General features: G+C 46.7%; 1 protein-coding gene across 1 annotated transcript; it reads left to right on the forward strand.

Moving 5' to 3' along the window:
- The first annotated feature begins 7,845 nt into the window (after positions 1–7,845).
- Positions 7,846–11,655, forward strand: LOC124211783 (uncharacterized). The gene is made up of 2 exons (XM_046611197.1): positions 7,846–8,223; positions 8,804–11,655. Exons 1-2 carry the CDS (start codon positions 7,937–7,939, stop codon positions 10,797–10,799), a joined length of 2,283 nt encoding a protein of 760 aa, XP_046467153.1. The 5' UTR covers positions 7,846–7,936; the 3' UTR covers positions 10,800–11,655.
- Positions 11,656–12,623: the final 968 nt, after the last annotated feature.

Below are 12,623 nucleotides of genomic sequence, written 5' to 3' on the forward strand. Positions count from 1 at the left end.
ATACCTGGATATTCTCGTTAGCGAGTGTGTTTACCGCGTCAAATATCTGCATACCTACGTTACCTGTCACCTCCTTGAGCGCACACCTACCTACATTATACGCGTCCACGTGTGCCGACGCGGAACACGTGTCGGCTGGGTGGTTGGACCGAAGTGCAAACGGAGGCGAATACCTGCTAATACCTGGAGTTACGCTGATTGTGTACGCTGAGCGTCCCGCAAGCCTCGAACTCGCGGGTGTGACCGTCGCATTATAAACCTACGTTAGCATCGTTGCAGTTTACGAACGTCGCCCACGCCCTGCTCGCATCGAGGACACGTCACACGTACTCTGCACCCTCTCTTTATTTCTCTCCCCGCCACTTACCGCTGATTAGCTTCTATCGTCGTAATTATTTTTCACCCAATAAATCACGGAGGTTTGATCAGCCTCTTGATTCCCTCGTTTCGTTTTCTCCTCCTAGAGATTCTCACTCCGCTCACGGAGTTAGTTACAAACTTCCCTCACAAAATAAGGTGGCCCGAGCTTTCCGCAAAGACTAGCGCGGTGGCAACGGGTGGAGCTTCGAATACCGAGGAAGGGACGAGGGGTTGACACCGCGTGGAGAAGTGGCGTTACGGTATTGATTAAGACGTTCAACTCAGACGTTAGCGGCTTACCCGAAAGTATATATTAAGCCACTACTCGCGGTATGCGCGACGCGATGTAGTTGCATAAAAAAGAAAAAAAAAAAAACACAAAACGTTCCGTCTGATGTTTCGAAAAGAGTGCAAACCTGTATGGATTCTAACAACGAAAACTGGATAACAAAACCATACAGCTTTATTTTTCACACCGGATTAACAATGATCGTGCGGTGACGGGTGTCAAGTGTCCGGTTAACCAAACTTCCCAAATAACTTCGCGAGTTTTATGCGACACTATTCCTGGTGCTATACGGAGTTAATGACGTCGTCGACGCTCCGACCGCCGTCCGAAGTCGTAACTCGCAGGCCTGCACGCGAAAATCAGGATAATATCGGTAACCGAGTTCCGGTCCAGCGGCATGAAACGCAGGGCGAGGACCGCGTCGGTCGACGGAGGCGGCCGCAGCTCCATCGACGAGATCCTCTCGCGAGGCTTAAATAAAGATAACCAAAGCTTAGGGTTGGTACGACGGCGAAACGGGGAGCTACAGGGGATGCCGATGTTACGGCTGGTTGAGTCGACGGAATCAATTTATTCCCCCGACTTGCTATCCCGCCGGATATGCGGAGAGGAGGGAAGGAAGAAAAAGCCTGCTGGTTTGTAGGTATCCGACAAAATGCGCGTCGGCCGGTCGAGTCGGGGCTGAGGACTCATCTGGTTTAATACCGCGTTTATTTCGCTCGATTCCCCACCTTTTAATCAACTCGATTGCCTCGACTCTCCCTTTGCGTTACACCGCTGACGCGGTGTGTCGCTTCGCGTCCAAATCATCCCTCGATTCTAGATGCGCTTCATGCACCGCCTTTCAGCTCTCCTTCGATGTCCTGAAGCCTGGTGCGAAATCGCGACGTCGGTACGTCGGTCCTGACAGCGCCCGAATGTTATTACCGGGAGGCTAATCCCTCCTCGGTTACGAGGAACCAGCTTCAACCTCCCCCTGCTGAAGATAAACGTGAGAAGAGTTCGCCTCTCAGACTGGAGCCGACTAAACAGGCTCTTTGGCTTCTTCGCCAAATTGAATTACGAAAGTTGACTTCGTATGGTCAACAATATGACGAACTGTTTTTCACAGATTAGAATTATTTCTAGGGTTACGACAATTCTTGTAAATTTCAACACACTTTTCAGCAACAGGATGATGGTCAACCGCCAAAGTTTCTCGTTGATTCGGACAGTTCAAACTTTTTTTTTTTCATTAACTTGAACTAAGCACGATGTGTAAAATTAACAGACGTTAGATCGTCAATTCCATAAAATTTTTTTGCTGGGCTTCCAAACTTCAACTGTAAGGGTTCCCTACAAGGGAAGAAAAAATCGGCAAATTGATGTTGACTATATCACATGAACCCCTTTGAGATCTACAAGAGAAATTAAAATTATACAGACATCGAAAGGATTTACGTCAAAAAAAGAAATAAATCATAATTCAGAATGTTGACTTAAATCGCAGTTTATATGCATTATACGTATCCTTTACACCACGAGCTTATCAAAGTATCCTGATAATTGATAGCGTCTTAGCAACGGTTCGAAGAATCCGCGGATATTTTGTAGAGTAAATGCATCGACCAGCGAAGTTCCTCCACCTCCGCCTCTCTGGTGAGAGAGGTTTTTGCGGTGTTCTCACCCCACGAGCAAAAGAGTAAATACGTTAGTAGCTGACCAGAGCGTAATCCCCGTGACAAGGGTAGACCTGACCCCGCGAAAGGCGCCCGGAGATATCGACGAGAAAACGTAAGGAGAGAGAAAAAGAGAGAGAAAGAAGGGTGTGAAGGTGGAACGAAGGGGAGAGAGCCGGTCAATCCGATTCCGTTCCCGTCCAATATGTTATTGGATCCTCCGCGCGCGATATTGGACAGGGACTTTCTTCCAGGATTCCTGTCCAGGACACGAAGCCCTGCGGTCTCACCACGGTACCCGGAGAAAAACCCCGCCCATCTCAAGGGGGGGTGGGGGGGTAAGGGAGGATAGGGAGTGATATCGAGTCGACTTTAGCGAAAAAGAAAACTCACCGACCGGCAACATCGCTTCAACAGCGCGGCTACCACACTGGTCGACTGTTGTACCAGGGGTTGGACCGAGACGGTCGAGGGGATCTTCTATTATTGAGGCCGCGGAGTGGAGATCGCTGTAAGACGTTAGACCGCCGGACATCCTCTCCCGGCGGTACCTTGACCACCTCTCCGCCCCTGGAACACAAATAGACGTCGACGACGAGAGGAGAACACGGTTCAACCCGGTTCCAGGAGCCGCGTTCAAACCCGGTGACAATAACGCGGATATTTCCGGTGATACAATTCCGCCTTCACCCGGATTCCACCCCCTCCTCCCGCCAACCCTCTCTCACTCTCTCTCTCTTTCTCTCCATCTCTCTCCATTTCTCTCTCCTTCCACTCTCGGGATAGAATATTCCAAAAGATTTCGCGGGTTGTGTTATAGCGGGGTGCTTGAATTTTTATCCTTATCTCGTTTTTATTTTCATTTTATTTACTCGCCTTTTCCCCCTTCCATCTATGCTCGGTGGATGTTGTCTCTTTTTTCATCGTATTCTTCATTTCTTTATCTTCTACTACTTCTTCTACTTCTTCTTCTTCTTCTTTTTCTTATTCTTAGTTTGACTCGTTCCTCACACAGAGCCTGCAAAGTGATCCCGGCAGCAAGGAAGAGCCAGAGAAGAGACACTCGGGACGACACGGAGTTGGTTCGTCCACCCTACTCATTGTTGGCACAGCCTTTTCAGAGACGCATTTGTTATCCTTTGAATGAGGAGCGTCGAGCTATTATTTATTCCATTCTTATTTTTTGTCAGACCCGTTGTGTAGTAAATGGGCATAAGTCAGCGCGGGCAAGCAGTGCCTCTGTCATTTTTATCGCCTCGCTCTGAATTAAGAAGGTGGAGCCTTTGGCTCCGAACCATCTCCGCTCTTCTTTCCGGGTCTCTCTCCTCTCTCTTTCCCCCTGCATCCTCGGGGCCCAACCCGCGGTCAGAAGGGCTTCGCCATATTTCTGTACCCGGACCCGCGTTTTGCTCGTATTCCACCCGCAGACGCGATTCGGATTGCATGGGCGTTCCTCCCATCCTCAACACAACACGCCGTATAAATAATCGCCTGTAATCGTCCCAGAGTTTTCCGATTGTGCAACCGTAACGAGGAGCACCAAACCCTGCGTGCAAGCCGAGTGCTCGTGCCTTATCCTGCCTGTCACCGCGTATAACCAGCTTGACTGGTGAACGGTGTTCAGCCCAGCGGATGGACAGCAAGCCCAGGATGGCAGACACAAGAGCAACACAAGAGCAGCGTAGGGCAACTTATCGTCGTAGGATACAATAAGCACAAAGCGAGAAAATCCACGTCAACGAACGGGGATCGCTGAAGGCAGCGGTTTGACGGAGGGACGACCCCTTTTCCAACTACGGCCAGGTTCTCCGGGCGAATAGAACTCGCGCCGATCGTCGAATGCAGGGTACGAAAATACGCACAATGCAGCGATGCCGGCATTCAGCCGGTAATCGGATTAGAGTCTCTCTCTCTCTGTGCAGCGGTAAAAAGAGCAAACGCCTAAATCGCATTTATATTATCTCGGTGAATAAGTTGTAAATATTTATGCTGCCTTGGTGGGTTCGCAGGAGAAAGAAAGAGTGGCGCTAATCGGTATACACGTATATTGTCACAATCGGATTTCACCATCTCCTCCTTTCTTTCTTTCGTTCTTTGCAATTTTTCCCAGCTACTAGAGGATTTTTCAAATTCTAACACCGCGCTCTTTGTCACTCTGACGCTAACTCCGACTTACAACGATACCACGCGTGTACCTTCCTAATTCTACCATCGGCTCGACAAATATTGAGCTACGCGGATTCGAAATTCACGTACGCCATTTCTCGCCTGCAAGGGTGTGTCCTGATGGGGCCAGTTTATCGACGGGGACACAAGTGGAGGGTACTTTTACGGCTACCGCAAGGCTTATGGCCCGAATACCATTCATGCAGGAGTAGCCATATTCCTGGACCGTACGTCCGATCCGAGTGACCCAAAGAAGAGGTGAATTCTTAGGGGACGTTTCCTACGACACAATCACCGTGTTTATATGCAATATTTGTCCACGGTATAACACAAAGAGGGACTTCTCTTCAAATCCGCTATTCGTTCGTGGTCAATTGAACAAGAGATTACTGTCCCATTTTGTAAAGTACCTACCATAAAATAGCGGTTGCGGAAGGGGGAAGCAAACAAAAACCTTCAAAGAAAAGGTAATTCGTTGTTTCGAAAGATGGACCAGGGTGTTCTGGAAAATCGGGACGCTAAGATTTCACGACTTCGTCGCAGGACATTTTTCAACTGAGTTTTCTCTCGGATTGGCTACCAAGATACAAGATTGTTTGAAACCTACTCGAATACAATTTGAGCACACATAGGAACAAAATATTAAAGTTGTCGAGAAAAAGAACGTGAAAATTTTTAGTAAACAATTAAATTAAATATCCAAGGTATTTTTCCAAAATCCGTGGACGTCTTCTGAACTTGTACATTAGGGTTCGTGACGAGGTTACAACGTGTAGCCACAAGGGTCGCGTGTGCGTGTGTGCGTGTACGTGAAAAGTTAAAAAAGGCAAACACCTTGAGCAGAGTGTCAAAGAACCGCCCCTAATTATTCGGCATCGGTGAGTCTTTAGTCCGGGGGCCGCATCAATCACCGCGACGATGTCAACTGGCTGGAAATGTGGTGCCGTTCGCAGGGTAAATCGTCCTCGGCGAGTATACCGCGGTATCCCCGGACCGTTGATCAAAACTTTTCCGCTCGCCAAACGCGGCTGCAAATGAGTTTATAAAAGCAATATCTCCGCGAGTGAACCTCCACGGATTCTCACTCTCCGCCTCCACGGAGCCACAGCTACGACCACCACCATCACCATCGCCACCTTCATCCCGCCCCCGGCCTCGCTAATAATAAAGTTTCCTTGGTGGTTCGACAACGCGTAGACAGATTTAAAAATTTCCCGTCACAAGGAACCCGCCGCACCCCCTCGCTCCGGACACCCGCCACCCGAGGGGGATGAGCCCCCTGCCGCCGCTCCCCTAAGACCGAGGGAAAAATTAATAAAGTTCAGGAACAAAGTAAGTTGGGTGGCATAATGCTCGGGGGTGAAGAAGGTGGACGGAAAAGATGGGGCAGAAAAGAGAGAAAAGAGAGGGGGAAGCCTCCAGCAGTGGACTTTATTATAACGGAGTGTCGAGTCTTTTATGCCTTCAGCCTCCTTCGCCACCCTCGACCTACCCCGTGTTCAGAGGTAATACACACGCAGGATGTTCCGAGTGCGTGCAGGACGAACCCTGAGAAAGGCGCACCCAGTCGGGTAACCAGTTATGGTCGTTTGCTACTTCGTAGGATTGTTTTTTCCAACGCTTCTTATACCTTCACCACGTTTGTCGGTCGCTTTTGACTATCCTCTGCTGGTCCGTTCTCTGATCTCTCTTCTTCACCAGCTTATGAAGCCCCGTGTTATTTGTGCGAAGCTATCGAGGAGTCTTAATAAGTTCGATCATTTTTCATAGTACCCACATACACGTACAGCCGAAGTAAAAACTTGTCCAGCATGCACGCGGTGACGGTCGAAGAGGAGTCCATATCGGCTGAATTGTACAAAGGAAAAAAAGGATCACAGACAGAAGCAGAATCGCAAAAAGCGAACGAAGCTCGCAAAACGGCGTCGAACGCAGGTCTCGTCGAAGCCCGCGAACTAGAAGGCCTCGAAGTTTACCACCGTGGTATCAGTAGCTTTCAGATGGGCTCTAGGCAGCCGGAGGATGGTTAAGGCTCAAACGAGGCTGGCCGATCACCTGAAAAAGGGCAAAAGACTGGTAGGTAGGTATACCTGGAGGACAGATAGCCCGGTACAAGCGAAGCGCGCGGAATGTAAGATTAACGATCACTCACTGCCGCCGATTGGTTAGAGCGAAGCTTTTAATCTCCGGTAGCCATTGTTCTCGCCAAGCTCGTATAATACTTGCAGGTTCCACCACGCGCTCGTCGACCCCGTGCACACCGATGCGCATCGTCGCCGTCGCCATTGCCGCCGCGCCGTGTCGGATCGTTCGTCCCGTGATGGACAGCGGCGCCAATTTGACGCTCGGCAAGCCTCGTCGTATATATATATGCGCTCTTTTTGTACCAACGCTGAATATTGCATAGGGTTTTTTTCGGCGGGTTGCACCCCACGTTGCATATCGCGACCCGCTAAACCTACCCTCCATTACGTCCCGGTTCTTTCCTTTTCCCCACCTCACTCCCCCAGACCTCTACGTCACTCATGTACACCTGGATCCACACCCATTTTAGTCAAAACTTGTATCTCCACATTTATATACCACAAAAGAGGCACCGCAGTAATGAAAGACGTATACGAATGACATACTTATATTTGGTTCAGGAATAGTTTTCACTCGAGGTCACGACCCTGCGTGATACACAAGGTGCACCGAGAGCTGAGCCTCCAATATATCGGACGGGACCATTGGTTCGAAATTTATTTGATTACGGTCACCCAGGCCATCTCTGACTGTGCACTCCTTGACTACACGCTATTGGCTCCATAATTGGGGAAACCATCAGGTCTATTAGGTTAGGGAGAACCTCTGACCGCCCTTTGAACTATCTAATTAATTGAGCCCAGCTGCGACTCTGCGGCATAACGTAAACCAGTAGCAGCGGCACTGTTCTGGCCGTGATTTCTCAATAAAATAAGTAGTTTTGGATACACAGATGATGAAACACTGTGTGCGGGTATGAGTACGGAGAAAGGGGATCCATGTTTGTCAAGTGATCCGGTGAACAGAAAGAGCTCAGAATGATACTGGAACATTTGGCCAAACATTCCGTACACCACACGTGTATAAACCGTACTAGATATCATCAGCAAGGTACTATAATTACGTATCGTCATCGGTATATGGATAGAAATTTGTAGCCACATATTTACCCACCACTGTTGGGAGACATGCATGTATTCGTATATTAACCACACACCGGCGATGCGGCAAACGTTATTTACGCAATGAAAAAACAACGTTAATAATGTTGTCTTATCGAGTCGAGTGTGTTAATATTAGCTTCGCAAAGTTGATGACTGGTGATACCGTTACCGTGCAGTAATAAATGTAGACCCACAGTGTATAAAAGTCTACGGTATCGAAAAGACGGAGTGTCTGATTGTGAAACTGCTGTAACTGAAAATCACCGGTCAGTCGAATGGAGTTCAAGTTATTTTTCGCGTGCATCTTCTTGTACGCCGCAACCGTTTCGCAAATCAACGGAGTTGAGCATTATGAGGGAGGAGCATATTCAACAGAAGCGCATTCGGAATACTATACGACTCAAAACCAAAATACTCAAGAAGCAAATCATCAGGAGGCGATGCATCAATCGAAATGCTTGGATGTTAAGTGTAACGAAAATGAAGTATGCCGGATGATAAATGTACAATGCTTCGCCGAACCTTGCTATCCAGTCCCGGAATGTGTACCACTAAATAAAACGTGAGTTGCTAGTCGACCATCGTTTTGACCTTAGGTTTAAAGAATATACCGAGAGTAATAGGCTACTTAGTCAGGTACCGTAGGGTTGGTCGAATTGTCGTTCACTCAACCTGATGAAGAGTCACCTATCCGGAGGGTATCCGCGCGTTTCGGGTTATTGTATTTATGGTCAGTCGGTCGCGAATGAGTTTCGGCAAAAGAACGCCACCCTGCGATCAGAATGCAAGTAGCGTCGCGGCGCCTAATGAACCCATCAGCTTGGCGCGTGCTCAGAGCTTGTGGCATGATTAGACTGGCCTTGGGGTTTCTCTTATACTGCAAATCTATACTCACTGTTCTCGATAGCGTCTGGTACGTGACGCAAGGAAACGAAGTTTAGGGTTTTAGTACCATCGGAGAGTGCGTGGACTGCGACTATCTGAAATATGAAAGCAGAGAAGCTCATTTCAAATCCCGCGTTCAAGTAATTATGTAATTTAAAAATTGGCTGAATTCCTAATATAAGATTATAGATTGTGAATTATCGGTTCTTTGGGATTTCTTGAATTGATTTGTAATATTGTTGCTTCTTCTGCTACAGGACGGAGACAACCAAAAGCGAAGAATCAAGAATTGATGAGAAATCGGAGAGTATGAATCCTGAGATGCATGAAAATTATAAAAATCCTGTGAACCCCAAAGGTCCGGAAAATCCTACAATTTTACAAGGTGGTGAAACCTCTTTCGGTGCTTTCTCGATTCCGACAGAAAGTCTGGTGGGCTCCAAATATCCCGCAAGTGCCGTGAATCCTGGAGGTCCCGAGATTCCCGCTAACTCTGAAAAGTTAAATTCGGGGATTATGGGAAATCATATGAACTACATGAATACCGGAAGTCCAGAAATTATCAGCAACTCTGGAAGATCTGAAAATGGGAATAATTTAGGCGGTACGAACAAAAACCAAAACTACGTGAATCCTGGCGGTCCTGAAATTCCGGTTAACTCTGAAAAATCTGGAAATGTGAATAATGCAGAGAAGGCACAAAAAAACCGAGGCTACGTGAATCCTGGAGGTCCTGAAACGCCTGCAAACTCTGGAAAAGTTGGAAGTGGTAATAATCCAGCGGGTGCAAACAAAAACCAAAGCTACGTGAATCCTGGTGGTCCTGAAATTCCTGCTAGCTCCGGGAAATCTGGAAATGAAAATAATTCAGCGGGTGCAAGTAAAAACCAAAGCCACGTGAATCCTGGTGGTCCTGAAATTCCCGCTAGCTCCGGGAAATCTGGAAATGAAAATAATTCAGCGGGTGCAAGCAAAAACCAAAGCCACGTAAATCCTGGTGGTCCTGAAATTCCTGCAAGCTCTGGAAAATCTGGAAATGGAAATAATTCAGTGAGTACAAACAAAAACCAAAGCTATGTGAATCCTGGTGGTCCTGAAATTCCCGCTAGCTCCGGGAAATCTGGAAATGAAAATAATTCAGCGGGTGCAAGCAAAAACCAAAGCCACGTAAATCCTGGTGGTCCTGAAATTCCTGCTAGCTCCGGGAAATCTGGAAATAAAAATAATCCAGCGGGTGCAAGCGAAAACCAAAGCCACGTAAATCCTGGTGGTTTTGAAAGTCCTACAAGCTCTGGCAAATCTGGAAATGGAAATAATCCAGCGGGTGCAGACAAAAACCAAAGTCACGTGAATCATGGTGGTCCTGAAAATCCTTCTAATTCTGCAAAATCTGAAAATAAAAATAATTCAGCGGGTACAAACAAAAACCAAAGCTACGTAAATCCTGGTGGTCCTGAAATTCCTGCTAGTTCCGGAAAGTCTGGAAATGGGAAAAATTCAGTAGGTACAAGCAAAAACCAAAGCTACGTAAATCCTGGTGGTCCTGAAATTCCTGCTAGTTCCGGAAAGTCTGGAAATGGGAAAAATTCAGTAGGTACAAGCAAAAACCAAAGCTACGTGAATCCTGGAGGTCCTGAAATTCCTGCTAGTTCCGGTAAATCTGGAAGTGAAAATAATTCAGTGGGTAAAAGCAAAAACCAAAGCCACGCAAATCCTGGCGGTCCTGAAATTCCCGCTGGCTCCGGAAAATCCGGAAGTAAAAATAATTCAGTGAGCGCACAAAAAAACCAAAGTTACGCTAACGCGGAAAGTTCTGAAGCTATCGATGACTTTGAAAATTCAAGTAATGAAGCAAATTCCGAGGGTGCACACGAATACGAAGGTTACGAAAATCTTGAGGATCTTGAAACTCCCGCTGAATCTGAAAACTCCAAGAACGCAACAAATCTAAAGGGTGCAAACAAAAGCGAAAACTACGAAAATTCTGGAGGATCTGAAAGTCCCGCTGATTCTGAAAACGACGACAACGAAACAAATCTGGAGGGTGCCAAGAAAAACGAAACCTACGTGAATCCTGGAGGTCTTGAAATTCCCGCGGACTCTGAAAACTGTCATAATGCAACAAATTCAGAGGATGACGACAAAAACGATAGCTCCACGAATCCTGGAGGTCCTGAAATTCCCGCTGACTTTGGTAACCCCAATACTGGAAAAAATCCTGTAAAGGGTGCGAGAAAAACGAAAGCTATGTAAAACCTGGAAATCCTAAAATTCCCGCTAAATCTGGAAAATCTAAAAATGTGAATCAAAAAGGTAATTTGGTACCTCAAGTAAATAAATTTCCCTACACTACTTGACGTGAGGATATTAGAAACGGTTAAACATTGGGCTATCGTAAGATATCGATGCGTACAACCAAAACTGACCCCAGACTGATTCAACATTGATCTTTATTTAAGCTGTGTTCGGAAATCCATTGTTTGTCACCAGGTTTGAGTTTAAAGGTTGATCAGTGTCAGTCTCGAGTACTGGCCTGGCTTAGTACTCGCGTATAAATTGTTTTAGTTTTAACACTCGCTATTCATGTCTAGCTTCACTGCCAGATGTAATTCGTGCATGCCATACACATAATGGTCTTCAGCCGTGTTCATGCATCATCAATAACTCTCATAGTAATGCGCTTTTTGTTCAAGTGAGTTTATATGTTTTCTTGAAATCGAACACGCGTAAAAAACAGTTGCTTTTTACACCAATTTGGTACGTTTACCACATCTTGGTAATTCATGGTACGTTTCATAATTTTGCTAGGCAACATTCATAGACGGATATTGATACAGACTACGTGTTTGACGGTCAATATTTGCCTGTTATTGGTAGCGAGAATTGGTCTGATCTTGAAAAAGCAGCATTGGATCGGTCTTGTTATTACGGAGACCTACGAAGTATAGCCCAATTTCATGAGTCGGACTTGTTCCAGTACTGAGACCAAGACTAGATCAATTATAAAATCCCACCTAACATGCTCATACTTAATTGCACCGTAACAGTTAGCTACTATTAGAAGTGCTTAGTACGTACGAACTGTATTGAATAAATCCAGTATACACAACACTAATGCCATTAAATCGCACCCGATGTGTCCAACTTATCGAAGATTTTTTAAGAGAGCATCAAACGAATAAGGAATGAAAAACTCGGAAAAAGAGACTCAGTAATAAGAATTCGATGATCGATACGCGATTATTGAAGATATACAAGAGAGCAGTAAATATTGACATGTTTTGAAACACTTTAGCGTCCACACAATGCGCATGAAATTCGTTGGGTCGCTTCAGCCGCTGCGGGAGGCCTTGTAGGGCCCACGAATGAACACGTTTCACGAGTGACCGTGTAATCGTCAATAATGGAGGCCTCCTGGACGGGAGGAAGCCAGTTGGGAATGACTGATGACGCGCTGGGACCGGAGCGGAAACAGAAAGCTCAGGTCGTTCGGTCCGCAGGTAGCCGTGTAGGTGTGGGTGAGGGCATTATGTACCTCCACACTGACGTGTAGAACTGAACGAAGTCCGCGAGACTGATCCAAATGGGAAAGTCCGCTTCGTCTTTCTCGTCCTGTTTGGTCCTCGGCACCATAGTGCGTCTCCATGACGGATGCGTGGCATTTGCTCGAGACTTCTCAATGAGTCACTAATGTAAAGAGCTCAGAGCTGCTGGTAAAGAAATGTTTCTGGTCACCAGTCATTTTGTTCGTTTGAAAAACACGACGCAGGACTTCTAAGGTGGTCTGGTTCAAAGCGTTCCACTGTCAGCACACGGGGATACAAAGCATATCCTGCAACTTATACTTGCGGCTCCTTACACTTGTCACGTGAAGCAAATATTAAATCCAAGTTACGGAATGGGTATGTGTACGTATTGAAAACGATGAGGTAAGATGAAGGGAAAATAATAAGGCACGCGAAGAAGTCACGTAAAATCAGGGTGAGAGTCGTGTTGCGAACCGTATCGCACGTGGATAAAGCGAAGTGATGTATTGCCTCTGCTCTGCAGGGCTCGCATGGGGTAAATCGGACATTA

The sequence above is a fragment of the Neodiprion pinetum genome, chromosome 2 (assembly GCF_021155775.2).
Source record: "Neodiprion pinetum isolate iyNeoPine1 chromosome 2, iyNeoPine1.2, whole genome shotgun sequence".
In the NCBI taxonomy this organism is placed as follows: Eukaryota; Metazoa; Arthropoda; class Insecta; order Hymenoptera; family Diprionidae; genus Neodiprion; species Neodiprion pinetum.